General features: G+C 44.3%; 1 protein-coding gene across 1 annotated transcript; it reads left to right on the forward strand.

The window, feature by feature from the left end:
* The first annotated feature begins 3,409 nt into the window (after nucleotides 1–3,409).
* Nucleotides 3,410–9,723, forward strand: LOC106136888 (acetylcholine receptor subunit alpha-like). Its single transcript, XM_013337551.2, has 10 exons — nucleotides 3,410–3,470; nucleotides 3,936–4,075; nucleotides 4,207–4,251; nucleotides 4,337–4,446; nucleotides 4,729–4,909; nucleotides 5,037–5,152; nucleotides 5,445–5,750; nucleotides 8,621–8,776; nucleotides 9,008–9,254; nucleotides 9,482–9,723. Exons 1-10 carry the CDS (start codon nucleotides 3,410–3,412, stop codon nucleotides 9,680–9,682), a joined length of 1,563 nt encoding a protein of 520 aa, XP_013193005.1. The 3' UTR covers nucleotides 9,683–9,723.
* The last annotated feature ends 4,941 nt before the right edge of the window (nucleotides 9,724–14,664 follow it).

Genomic DNA, 14,664 nt, shown 5'->3' on the forward strand with positions numbered 1-14,664 from the left:
GCGGAACATCGGGGTTGATTTATCTGTTCTCAATCAGCTGCGGCGAGCTCACCGGGTACGAGGGTGTATTATATTCAGGCGTTGATCTGGGAACCAGACACGCTTAATCCAGATGCACTTTCAGTCTTTTTGAGACTTTTGGCTATTTCAACCCCGTAAGGAATAAAGAATCTGATATCGTATCTAACTACACAATAAACATTTTAAGATTCAATACGAGCGCAAAACATTACATTACTGCCGCTCAAAACGGAAGTGATCTGATGTGATGTTTAGGTAAATGAAATCGTCATCAGCAGCAGATTATTCGTATTGTATGATTGTTACTTACTACTAATTCTCACCACCCCCTTGTTATCAGAACCGCCACATTAAACATTTGTCTTAAATTGAAGTTTCTACTACCAAGCAATAAAAGCTACAAAAATAAAAAAGAGTGCAAAATTTTACTTCGCGGCAAGTCCCTATACATATAAAACAAATCTTCAAGACATTTGACTTGAGCTTTGTAAGAGAGAACTGAACATGCTCTAGTCGATAAAACAATCGTTAAGCTTTCAAATTGTTATGTTAATAAGACACAAGTCTGACACTTACTCTCCGTGTTTATTTATTTACAGCAGTGCTGCAGCATGCTGACAAATTATATTCAAAAAACGTTGAATTCGTTAAAAATAAAATAATCGATCTATATAAAAGCTTATAATATCAGAATTTCTTGTCTTATCCTAGATGTGATATCCAAATTAATAAAATAAACAAACATATTTGATGATAATTACTTATACAAATCACAAAAAGTTAATTGTGACCTTCAAGAAATCAAGGGGAAGGTCCCATTTCCAAACAGTGTGAGTAGCCACTGTGCCGTGGCCGAGAGCGCTACCGCTGTCGCGCGGGACCTCATTGAGCTGACGTCGCAGAGACGGGCGCGGTGTGGCATGTTTCATTAATGCCGATTCATAATTTATGTCCGTCTATTGAAATCATTAAGCCAATTCAATAAAAAATATCAATTGATACTTAAAATTTGAATAAGGCTTTTCAGAAACAATATTTGCATGTCGAACTTTCTTTGTTTAATAAAAATAAATTGAAGTATAATTACATTACTTCCATTTTTTTATATTTTAAAAAGGATATTACAGCAAAATAATTAATTGAGTTTTAAAATGACAAGCACAAATAAAAAATCAAAAAAATAAGGTTCACGATCAAATTATATTCATCTTAAACTTTGAAAATTAAAAATTCCTCAGTCTAAGAACTATATTCTGGTTTTATCGATACTTACTTGCTCTCACAAGACAAGTTACATTAAATCTAAGTGGTAAAGAGTTGAAAATAAAAAAAAACAGTCATATATAATTCAATGTAATAAGGAAAACAGTCAAAGCAGGCACATTTCCGTGCAGATTGTGAAGTCAGTAAAGGCTTTTATAGATGCGCTAGTCGAAAACGTGTCACTGTTGGCTCTGCCTACTCTGTAAGGTGCCGTGATTATATTGTATGTATGTAATTATGAAAGTGGCAATGAACTACGGACTCGTCTTCTAGGCGATGGCTACCAACGAGCCGCTATCTGAATCTCAATCCCATATTATGGCCATTCAGCTGGACATGCTCTTCTAGTCTTTACAAAAACACTAGTTCTGTTACGGCGTACGTAAGGAATAAAGACGTAATATATGTGTGTATTCAAAATTTTTAACTTTCTGTCGACTATAATTATCAAGAGAGGTTTAACGAGAGCTCTCATTTCCGCCAGCTCCTTTGTAAATCATAATTTCCTTAACGCAATATTAACGGGGTTCGTGTTGTGCCATAATAACAAAATTGAATTTTCCTTCCTCCCGCTAGATATGTATAGAGAAAGTTGTTCGTAACAACCAAGTTCCAAAGCTTTTCTCGGATATTACGGCGGCGTCGTTGCGACCTTCTAATTTCCCAATACAATTCGCTGCACATGTACTTATTGAAATGTTTTCTTTTAGAACGATTGTTCTCTTTGGTAATTTGGTTGTTTATTATGTTTTCTATTTATATATATTTTTATACACTTTACGTCCCCGCATTCTTTGCATTACATCCCCCTCACACAAACATAAACTGTGTTCGACCCCCGGTCAGGTCAATTATTATTATAAAGTGGTTGGTTTTTCAGGGTTCCGTACGTCTGAATACAAAAACGGAACCCTTATAGGATCACTCGTGTGTCTGTCCGTCCGTCGCCTACAGTCAATTATCTCCGAATCTATTAGACCGATTAAGTTGAAATTTGGTACACATATCAATTCCTGTGACCCAAACACAGAGTTGTGACGTGAGCAGATGAAATCTGTATATGGGGGGTCATTTTTGGGGGGAAGGGTAAAATTAAAAAAAAAATCTGAAAACTGCATCGTGTGGTCATATCAAATGAAAGGTCTTGTTGAGAAGATCTTAAATGTATTTTTTTGTTATTTTAAAATAAATAGTTTCCAAGTTATTCAAGAAAATAGACGAAAATTGACCCCCCCCCCCCTTATCTCCGAAACTACTGAACCTAAAATTTTGAAAAAAATACAGAAATTATTTTTCTCCTTCTAGATTATAGGAAAACCTATAAGAAGTCCATGATATTAAAATAACATGGTAAATCACTCAATATTGTGCGTACCAACTTACATTTGCAGGTGGAATGTGTGGGAGAACATATTTTTTAACTCCAATGTTAAGTTTTGTTGAATCGGTTTCTAGATGAATATTTAATGAAAAAAATAAGCTCACAATGAGCATTCTACGACCAATATTTCAGGAGATATTAATTTTTCAATTTGATTCCGCCCGCGGTATGACAAATAAATGCTTAGTAAGGCGCGGGCCCTTACTACGGCATTGTGAGACATGACCTTCACGTTGCTCTACTTGAGACAGGTTTAAAAAAACATGATAGGTAACATCGTACGGAACCCTCTTCACGCGAGTTCAACTCGCACTTGTTTTTTAACAAATTTTGTACATACATATAATATAAGGGCTATACATACGACTTATCCATCGCCATGCTTTCTTCTTCTTGGTTGCGCCACCCCCATATTACGAGTATTTCCACAGGAAAAGAAAACAGTAAAAATGCAAGCTAATGCATGCAATTAAGACAACGGTACGGTGATCCCAGAGCACACCGGTACCACCTTGTCTTAAATGTCCAAGGCTGTATACGGGAAGTAGTTGTAGCCCGGCCCACTCTACGTAACCTCTGTAGTCGTAAAAGAATATAAAATTACTGATTCAATGTGACATTATTATGAAATTAAAATTGTAATGTACAGGTGCCAGGGGAGCCCCGTTGTCGAAGCCCCGAGAGAGGAGCGGACGGGGGGCGCGCGGCCGCGGCGCGATGCGCTGACGCCATGCGCCGGCAGACATGCCACGTCGCGCCGCCGCCGCGCCCGCGGCCCTGCTGCTGCTCACGCTCGCCTGCGCCGGTAACTCGCACCGGTCGCCGATCATTGCGATCGTACCGCTCTCGCAGCAGAGACCGTGCTCTAAAACATATTCTCATTTGTCAAGGTTACAAGTTTTGATATAAGGGGACTATCGACTGACCTCCGCGACTCAATGGCTGAACCGTACCCCGGCTTTTTATCGCAATTTTTATTCTCTTAAAACAATTTGTTGGTTTGAAGGCAAGCCTTTAGAAATTTTAAAGTTTTACTTCTTCAGTAGAGCTTTGGAAAGATAACAGCTGATAATGAAAATATTGATAGGCTTTGATGTGAAAGGTTTTGCAGAAATCATCAAAATAACGATTTAGTAAACATGAAATATTTTTGTCAGGTTTGGTCCAATGTATTTAAACTTACTACAGAGATATATGACAGGAGGAAAACAGAACACTCTCAGAAGGAATTTAAATATGTATTTGTTGTTGAAAGAGTTTTTCCTGTCAGGGTGCGCGGGCAATCCAGACGCCAAGCGGCTGTACGACGACCTGCTGAGCAACTACAACAAGCTGGTGCGGCCCGTGCTCAACGTCAGCGACGCGCTCACCGTGCGCATCAAGCTCAAGCTCAGCCAGCTCATCGACGTGGTCAGTGCTCGCCATGCCTACTTATACTCATTATATTCTGGTGTTATGTTCTTTCATTCGTCAAGTATTTTAGATTTGTTGATTTTTAGCAAAGAAAATTCAACAGGTTGACATTACAATTTTTATTACAGAATTTGAAGAATCAGATTATGACTACCAACCTCTGGGTAGAACAGGTGAGCGGCAACTTTTAATTCCAATTACTGTTTGAAGGCCTCATGTTTTAGTTTGTATTGAAGTAAACTTTGCTTTGGTTGTTAGAGTTGGTACGACTACAAGCTTTCGTGGGAGCCGCGCGAGTACGGGGGCGTGGAGATGCTCCATGTGCCCTCCGACCACATCTGGCGACCAGACATCGTGCTCTACAACAAGTGAGGATCCCGCTAACAAACGACGGACTAATTCGGCTTAATCTTAAAGAGAAGCTCAAACGACACACATTCTTTTCGTTCTTAAAGTGAGAAAAACAAAATCAAGTTATTTAGTAACAAGGTGTGAGCGTTGTTTTATATTTCGCTGTAACTGGTCCGTCCGTATTCATATTACAGATCGTATCGCTTTCGCTTGTTTTTTTCTATTATCTTGGGGAACCAACAGCTCTCGTTGTAACCGTGACACCCTGTATGGCGTGCGTCACTGGACGTTTGTTGCAGTGCTGACGGCAACTTCGAGGTGACGTTGGCGACGAAGGCGACGCTGAACTACACCGGCCGCGTGGAGTGGCGCCCGCCCGCTATTTACAAGTCCTCCTGCGAGATCGATGTGGAGTATTTCCCCTTCGATCAGCAAACTTGTGTGATGAAGTTTGGATCTTGGACATACGATGGGTTTCAGGTTCGTTGTTTGTATTCTATATACAATGGCATGGGTAGAATAATAAATAAGTTTTGTTGTTTATTTTTTGTAGAGTAAGACATTTTCTAGGCGTGCATCGCCTGTTCTCAACCTGATTTGTTTATAGGTAGATCTACGGCACATCGACGAGGCGCGCGGCACCAACGTGGTGGAGCTCGGCGTCGACCTGTCCGAGTTCTACACCTCCGTGGAGTGGGACATTCTCGAAGTGCCCGCCGTTCGGTGAGTCCTCACCAGTCTCCTCTGAGCCTTTATTTCATTGTACAATTTTATCATAATTTTAGTATATTAACTAGTCACTCGCCCCGGTTTCACACCCGTGCAATGCTGATGTTTCGAGTACCTATGTACCTACATATAAACCGTTCTCTGGTTTCTGAAAAGACAACAAAATACATTGGGTTATTTAAAAGATTTAAGCATCCAACTATGTAGTGGACAGCGTGAAGTGACAGTTTAATACTATATAGTGATAGGGACAACTAGGTTTATGATATTTATAACTTAACTCCAGAAACGAGAAGTTTTACACATGCTGCGACGAGCCATACCTGGATATCACGTTCAACATCACGATGCGGCGGAAGACGCTGTTCTACACCGTGAACCTCATCATCCCGTGCATGGGCATCTCGTTCCTCACGGTGCTGGTGTTCTACCTGCCGTCCGACAGCGGCGAGAAGGTGTCGCTGTCCATCTCCATCCTGCTCTCGCTCACCGTGTTCTTCCTGCTGCTGGCGGAGATCATCCCGCCCACGTCGCTGGTCGTGCCGCTGCTCGGGAAGTTCGTCTTGTTCACCATGATCCTCGACACCTTCAGGTCAGTTACAATGACCACATGTTAAAACTTGTGCAATAGAATAGAATAGAATAATTTATTTGCATGATTCACATATTTTTTACATATAAATCAACCTGCATGCAGGCGCGCAAATATTAATGATAGGTATAAACTCAAAATTAGGATTACATTTGTTTTTTTTTAATACATTTTAAGTAAATCATAAGTAAATAGTTAAATTCAATGTTTATCGTCCATATACTCTTTAATGCTATAAAATCTTTTTTCATTCAACCATTCCGTCAATTCTTTTTTAAATGTCTTTTTCTCCAAAATTTTTATATTATTTGGTAGTTTATTAAAAATCTGTATGCACATGTAATATACGTTTTTCCTATAAATATATTAATATCCTAGCGGTTGATATAAATTGTTAATGTAATTTGGTCTAAGTTGTCTTCTGGACACTTGACAGAGCATTTGGAAGTAATGTAAGTGCTCTTTTACAAAAATACATATCTGTTTTATATACATGCACGGTAAGGGTAATAATTTAAGATCTCGAAACAAGGGTTTACAGCTTTCTAAATACCACGCATAAGAAACCGCGCGAATACATCTTTTTTGCATTTGGAAAGCTCTATCAGCTTCTACCGAATTTCCCCATAACATTAAGCCGTAGTTTAAACCGATGTCACATAGCCGTGATACACCTGTAGAGCTGCCTCCTTTGAGATGGTTTGTCTTATCCTTCTTAAAGCATAGACAAACCTATCTAATTTTTTACAAATCTGATCAATATGCTTTTTCCAATTCAAATTTTCGTCTACACAAAAGCCTAAAAATTTAGTATATGTCACTTTTGTTATTTTAATATCGTCAAATTGAATGTCAAGATTGAGTGGATTAGTATTATATGATTGAAATGTCATGTATTTTGTTTTATCTAAATTTATTTTTAACCCATGTGTGTTCAACCATTCGACAACTACTTTTAAAGCATCGTTTAAATTACGTTCAATATTAAAATTTTTGTCACCTCGAATACATATGGTTGTGTCATCTGCAAATTGGATAATTGATAAATTTTTGGGAATGTCATTAATATACAATAGGAATAAAACTGGTGCAAGAATGCCACCCTGAGGGACGCCAACATTTTTTGTTTTAAACTTCGATCGATATATCTCTCTAAAATGTTTTGATTTTTTATTTACCATTTTTGTTATTTCTGTACATTGCTTCCTATCTTTTAAATAATTTTTAAGCCAGTCATGCGCTCCATGCGCAGTCATGTCAATCTAATTATAACCAAAGCGTATTGTAGAAAAAGCGGCGGAACAAACCACAATGCACCATTTTCACCGGGCGTTAATATACAATATTATAGAAGAGAAATGAAATAATCTCGTGCCCGCGAGAAATATTATTATTATTTCATTTCTCTCTATGTTGAAGGCAAAATCTATTGCTTTATAATACATTCAGTCAGAAAAGTATCGGGAATGGATTATTTATTTATGGTTCCAAATTCAAATTTTTGTTTTTTTTGTTGTTGTTAGATTGGCACAACTGTTTTCCATTTTGGCGCGGAGTTTGAGTTGCATCTGTTGTTTACATTAAATACAGTGCTATTTTTAGTTATATCATATCTAGTGTGTATTGCTAATTTCATAATGGATAAAAACATCGAACAAAGAGTTTGTCTTAAATTTTGCATTGCCAATGGAATATCGTGTTCGGAGTCACTGAAAATGTTACAGAAGGCTTACGGTGAATCGACTTTATCAAAAACTTGTGCTTATGAGTGGTACAAAGCGTTCAAAAGCGGTCGAGATGTGATGGAAGATTTGCCTCGCTCTGGTAGGCCATCAACGTCTGCAACTGAAGTTAACATCGCAAAAGTGAAGGAAATAGTGACTGAAAATCCTCATTCAACTTTGAGAGAGATAGCCACCGAACTTTCTGTATCTCACGAGTCGATCCGTACCATTTTAACTAATAATTTGGGTATGAAACATGTTGCCGCTCGGCTAGTCCCAAAAGACCTGATTTTTTTTCAAAAACTCAATCGCATGAGAGTCGCTGAGGACATGCTAGAACGAGTCAATTCCGACCCAACATTCATGAAACGCATTGTTACTGGTGACGAGACGTGGGTTTACGAGTTTGACATGCAAACTAGTCAACAAGCTTCGGAGTGGCGCCTTCCAACTGAACCGAAACCGAAAAAACCACGCCAAAGTCGTTCAAAAGTCAAAGTCATGTTGACTGTTTTCTTTGACTATCGCGGTGTTGTGCACTCGGAATTCTTGCCGGAAGGTCAAACGGTAAATAAGGAATATTATTTGAGTGTTATGCGGCGTTTAAGAGAGCAAATCCGACGAAAAAGGCCAGATTTGTGGAAAGAAAATTCTTGGATTTTGCACCATGATAATGCACCTTCGCACAAGGCCATCATTGTGAACGAATTTTTAACCAAACACTCAACAAATACCATCGAGCAACCACCATATTCACCAGATATGGCTCCAGCCGACTTTTTTCTTTTTCCTAAACTCAAATTACCACTTCGTGGCACCCGTTTTCAATCGGTAGAAGACATAAAAGAGAATTCGCGGCGAGAACTGACCTCAATTCCGGAAACAGCGTTTAAAAAATGTTTTGATGATTGGATTATTCGTTGGCGTAAGTGTATCATTTCTAAAGGAGCATATTTTGAAGGTGATAAAATAAATTTGGATGAATAACAAACAGTTTGTGTATTATTGATCTTTTCCTGCTACTTTCTTGACAGAGTAGTATACTCAGAATTTTTTAATGAAAATTTATTTTCGCCCTCTGTTATTTTGCCATTTGCAAATGTCATATATTTATTTTGTAATTTCTAAATTTTATTATTGCCACAGCATTTGCGTGACGGTGGTCGTGTTGAACGTGCACTTCCGTTCGCCGCAGACGCACACCATGGCGCCCTGGGTGCGGCGAGTGTTCATCCACGTGCTGCCGCGCCTGCTCGTCATGCGCCGCCCGCACTACCGCCTCGATCCCCATCGCAGCCGATTGTAAGATATTGTTTAACATTTTGTTTAAAGGAAGGAAAGTGTATTGTACTGAACAGCTTCTTCTCATGCTGTACATGATGGCAAAGTCGTTAAAATACTGTCAGTCCTTTGAATACTGCTCTAATGAATACATTTGCTCCTTTTTATATCATCACATTATAATGCCTTTCGAAATAGATTACATATATTTCGAAATAGAGACTTGTGATTTTCCTGTTCTTTGATTACCAGTGCCGGGCTCGTGACGGGCGGAGGCGCGGGCGCACCGTGGGAGGTGGGAGCAGGCTCCCCGGGGCCGGTGTCGGCGGCGCCGGCCGGCGCGGCGGCGTGCTCGGCGTGCCGCGCGTGCCGGCTGCACGACGCGCCCTCGCTCTGCGACGCGCTGCGGCGCTGGCATCGCTGCCCGGAACTGCACAAGGCTATTGACGGCATTAATTACATCGCTGATCAGACGAGAAAGGAGGAAGAGTCGACGAGGGTCAGTATGCATACTTTAACACTACTGACTCTCAAAAAAAAAAGACGAGAGGTTTATTTCATGCAAAATTTCATCAACATCGCTCCTGTAAATTTAATGAAATTGCTACAAATAATACAAATAACATCATCTTTGGTAGATAGAGCCAATTGATATGACTCAAAGGCCTCGCCGAGCTGGATTACGTAATCACATTATCAGACTCATGGTCAAATATTTTGTTCCAGGTGAAAGAGGACTGGAAATACGTGGCGATGGTCCTAGACCGGCTGTTCCTGTGGATCTTCACGCTGGCGGTGGTGGTGGGGTCGGCCGGCATCATCCTGCAGGCGCCCACGCTGTACGACGAGCGCGCGCCCATCGACGTGCGGCTCTCGGAGATCGCGTACGCCACCGCCAAGCCGCGCCCGTCGCCGCCGCCGCGCTGAGCCACCCTGGCCCGCATCCGACGAGGCGATGCGACCTATCCATATATTGAGTCAAGAAACTCTTTATTGTGTAATTTTACTATATTGTAAATAATATACAGACTATAGTTTTTACGACGAGCGATGCTATTAAGAATGAGTCGAATTTCTTTTGATAGAGACGAAATAAATCGATTGTTTATATCACCGGCTTTTCTTTTCAATTTATATTTATGTAAATACAAAAACTATTAAACACATTTCACTTGAGTCGCAAGCATATTTAATACCCATAAACCTTTTCACTCTTTTCGGTAAAAGAAAATTATTATATTATTATAAACATATTAAAAAAACAAAAATATTAGTTTGTTGACATACATATATACTCACGTCACGTCTATATCCCTTGCGGGGTAAACAGACCCTAAAGTCATGAAAAATAGAAAGGCCACGTTCAGCTGTTTGGATCAATGATAGAATTGAGACTCAAATACGAGTAGTTACAAGTTGCTAGCCCATCGCATAAATGAAGAATTCCAAATTCATAAGCCAATCCCTTACCCTCTCATCTTTCATTAAAAATAAATATGTAGTGTGTGATGTTGCTAGACTATACTAGAACATTTATATATTTACATCATCATCCTGGAACATCTTCAATTAGAGTTACCGGCGGGGTAGTAACAAAAATTTACGCCAGGAGGATAAGCACACTGAAGTCTGAAGGCAAACAAATTGACAAAACAAATAGTTTACGACCACTGATTACTAGATGGCACTGTGATCAAAGTAACATGCGGTGTGGTTTCACGTTCAATAGAATCTAAAGAAACAAAATTTCCCGGGAGGGCGGGTTAGGTTAAGGGCGGGTTAGGTTAAGGGCGGGTTAGGTTAAGGGCGGGTTAGGTTAAGGGCGGGTTAGGTTAAGGGCGGGTTAGGTTAAGGGCGGGTTAGGTTAAGGGCGGGTTAGGTTAAGGGCGGGTTAGGTTAAGGGCGGGTTAGGTTAAGGGCGGGTTAGGTTAAGGGCGGGTTAGGTTAAGGGCGGGTTAGGTTAAGGGCGGGTTAGGTTAAGGGCGGGTTAGGTTAAGGGCGGGTTAGGTTAAGGGCGGGTTAGGTTAAGGGCGGGTTAGGTTAAGGGCGGGTTAGGTTAAGGGCGGGTTAGGTTAAGGGCGGGTTAGGTTAAGGGCGGGTTAGGTTAAGGGCGGGTTAGGTTAAGGGCGGGTTAGGTTAAGGGCGGGTTAGGTTAAGGGCGGGTTAGGTTAAGGGCGGGTTAGGTTAAGGGCGGGTTAGGTTAAGGGCGGGTTAGGTTAAGGGCGGGTTAGGTTAAGGGCGGGTTAGGTTAAGGGCGGGTTAGGTTAAGGGCGGGTTAGGTTAAGGGCGGGTTAGGTTAAGGGCGGGTTAGGTTAAGGGCGGGTTAGGTTAAGGGCGGGTTAGGTTAAGGGCGGGTTAGGTTAAGGGCGGGTTAGGTTAAGGGCGGGTTAGGTTAAGGGCGGGTTAGGTTAAGGGCGGGTTAGGTTAAGGGCGGGTTAGGTTAAGGGCGGGTTAGGTTAAGGGCGGGTTAGGTTAAGGGCGGGTTAGGTTAAGGGCGGGTTAGGTTAAGGGCGGGTTAGGTTAAGGGCGGGTTAGGTTAAGGGCGGGTTAGGTTAAGGGCGGGTTAGGTTAAGGGCGGGTTAGGTTAAGGGCGGGTTAGGTTAAGGGCGGGTTAGGTTAAGGGCGGGTTAGGTTAAGGGCGGGTTAGGTTAAGGGCGGGTTAGGTTAAGGGCGGGTTAGGTTAAGGGCGGGTTAGGTTAAGGGCGGGTTAGGTTAAGGGCGGGTTAGGTTAAGGGCGGGTTAGGTTAAGGGCGGGTTAGGTTAAGGGCGGGTTAGGTTAAGGGCGGGTTAGGTTAAGGGCGGGTTAGGTTAAGGGCGGGTTAGGTTAAGGGCGGGTTAGGTTAAGGGCGGGTTAGGTTAAGGGCGGGTTAGGTTAAGGGCGGGTTAGGTTAAGGGCGGGTTAGGTTAAGGGCGGGTTAGGTTAAGGGCGGGTTAGGTTAAGGGCGGGTTAGGTTAAGGGCGGGTTAGGTTAAGGGCGGGTTAGGTTAAGGGCGGGTTAGGTTAAGGGCGGGTTAGGTTAAGGGCGGGTTAGGTTAAGGGCGGGTTAGGTTAAGGGCGGGTTAGGTTAAGGGCGGGTTAGGTTAAGGGCGGGTTAGGTTAAGGGCGGGTTAGGTTAAGGGCGGGTTAGGTTAAGGGCGGGTTAGGTTAAGGGCGGGTTAGGTTAAGGGCGGGTTAGGTTAAGGGCGGGTTAGGTTAAGGGCGGGTTAGGTTAAGGGCGGGTTAGGTTAAGGGCGGGTTAGGTTAAGGGCGGGTTAGGTTAAGGGCGGGTTAGGTTAAGGGCGGGTTAGGTTAAGGGCGGGTTAGGTTAAGGGCGGGTTAGGTTAAGGGCGGGTTAGGTTAAGGGCGGGTTAGGTTAAGGGCGGGTTAGGTTAAGGGCGGGTTAGGTTAAGGGCGGGTTAGGTTAAGGGCGGGTTAGGTTAAGGGCGGGTTAGGTTAAGGGCGGGTTAGGTTAAGGGCGGGTTAGGTTAAGGGCGGGTTAGGTTAAGGGCGGGTTAGGTTAAGGGCGGGTTAGGTTAAGGGCGGGTTAGGTTAAGGGCGGGTTAGGTTAAGGGCGGGTTAGGTTAAGGGCGGGTTAGGTTAAGGGCGGGTTAGGTTAAGGGCGGGTTAGGTTAAGGGCGGGTTAGGTTAAGGGCGGGTTAGGTTAAGGGCGGGTTAGGTTAAGGGCGGGTTAGGTTAAGGGCGGGTTAGGTTAAGGGCGGGTTAGGTTAAGGGCGGGTTAGGTTAAGGGCGGGTTAGGTTAAGGGCGGGTTAGGTTAAGGGCGGGTTAGGTTAAGGGCGGGTTAGGTTAAGGGCGGGTTAGGTTAAGGGCGGGTTAGGTTAAGGGCGGGTTAGGTTAAGGGCGGGTTAGGTTAAGGGCGGGTTAGGTTAAGGGCGGGTTAGGTTAAGGGCGGGTTAGGTTAAGGGCGGGTTAGGTTAAGGGCGGGTTAGGTTAAGGGCGGGTTAGGTTAAGGGCGGGTTAGGTTAAGGGCGGGTTAGGTTAAGGGCGGGTTAGGTTAAGGGCGGGTTAGGTTAAGGGCGGGTTAGGTTAAGGGCGGGTTAGGTTAAGGGCGGGTTAGGTTAAGGGCGGGTTAGGTTAAGGGCGGGTTAGGTTAAGGGCGGGTTAGGTTAAGGGCGGGTTAGGTTAAGGGCGGGTTAGGTTAAGGGCGGGTTAGGTTAAGGGCGGGTTAGGTTAAGGGCGGGTTAGGTTAAGGGCGGGTTAGGTTAAGGGCGGGTTAGGTTAAGGGCGGGTTAGGTTAAGGGCGGGTTAGGTTAAGGGCGGGTTAGGTTAAGGGCGGGTTAGGTTAAGGGCGGGTTAGGTTAAGGGCGGGTTAGGTTAAGGGCGGGTTAGGTTAAGGGCGGGTTAGGTTAAGGGCGGGTTAGGTTAAGGGCGGGTTAGGTTAAGGGCGGGTTAGGTTAAGGGCGGGTTAGGTTAAGGGCGGGTTAGGTTAAGGGCGGGTTAGGTTAAGGGCGGGTTAGGTTAAGGGCGGGTTAGGTTAAGGGCGGGTTAGGTTAAGGGCGGGTTAGGTTAAGGGCGGGTTAGGTTAAGGGCGGGTTAGGTTAAGGGCGGGTTAGGTTAAGGGCGGGTTAGGTTAAGGGCGGGTTAGGTTAAGGGCGGGTTAGGTTAAGGGCGGGTTAGGTTAAGGGCGGGTTAGGTTAAGGGCGGGTTAGGTTAAGGGCGGGTTAGGTTAAGGGCGGGTTAGGTTAAGGGCGGGTTAGGTTAAGGGCGGGTTAGGTTAAGGGCGGGTTAGGTTAAGGGCGGGTTAGGTTAAGGGCGGGTTAGGTTAAGGGCGGGTTAGGTTAAGGGCGGGTTAGGTTAAGGGCGGGTTAGGTTAAGGGCGGGTTAGGTTAAGGGCGGGTTAGGTTAAGGGCGGGTTAGGTTAAGGGCGGGTTAGGTTAAGGGCGGGTTAGGTTAAGGGCGGGTTAGGTTAAGGGCGGGTTAGGTTAAGGGCGGGTTAGGTTAAGGGCGGGTTAGGTTAAGGGCGGGTTAGGTTAAGGGCGGGTTAGGTTAAGGGCGGGTTAGGTTAAGGGCGGGTTAGGTTAAGGGCGGGTTAGGTTAAGGGCGGGTTAGGTTAAGGGCGGGTTAGGTTAAGGGCGGGTTAGGTTAAGGGCGGGTTAGGTTAAGGGCGGGTTAGGTTAAGGGCGGGTTAGGTTAAGGGCGGGTTAGGTTAAGGGCGGGTTAGGTTAAGGGCGGGTTAGGTTAAGGGCGGGTTAGGTTAAGGGCGGGTTAGGTTAAGGGCGGGTTAGGTTAAGGGCGGGTTAGGTTAAGGGCGGGTTAGGTTAAGGGCGGGTTAGGTTAAGGGCGGGTTAGGTTAAGGGCGGGTTAGGTTAAGGGCGGGTTAGGTTAAGGGCGGGTTAGGTTAAGGGCGGGTTAGGTTAAGGGCGGGTTAGGTTAAGGGCGGGTTAGGTTAAGGGCGGGTTAGGTTAAGGGCGGGTTAGGTTAAGGGCGGGTTAGGTTAAGGGCGGGTTAGGTTAAGGGCGGGTTAGGTTAAGGGCGGGTTAGGTTAAGGGCGGGTTAGGTTAAGGGCGGGTTAGGTTAAGGGCGGGTTAGGTTAAGGGCGGGTTAGGTTAAGGGCGGGTTAGGTTAAGGGCGGGTTAGGTTAAGGGCGGGTTAGGTTAAGGGCGGGTTAGGTTAAGGGCGGGTTAGGTTAAGGGCGGGTTAGGTTAAGGGCGGGTTAGGTTAAGGGCGGGTTAGGTTAAGGGCGGGTTAGGTTAAGGGCGGGTTAGGTTAAGGGCGGGTTAGGTTAAGGGCGGGTTAGGTTAAGGGCGGGTTAGGTTAAGGGCGGGTTAGGTTAAGGGCGGGTTAGGTTAAGGGCGGGTTAGGTTAAGGGCGGGTTAGGTTAAGGGCGGGTTAGGTTAAGGGCGGGTTAGGTTAAGGGCGGGTTAGGTTAAGGGCGGGTTAGGTTAAGGGCGGGTTAGGTTAAGGGCGGGTT

The sequence above is a fragment of the Amyelois transitella genome, chromosome 9 (genome assembly GCF_032362555.1).
Source record: "Amyelois transitella isolate CPQ chromosome 9, ilAmyTran1.1, whole genome shotgun sequence".
NCBI lineage: Eukaryota > Metazoa > Arthropoda > Insecta > Lepidoptera > Pyralidae > Amyelois > Amyelois transitella.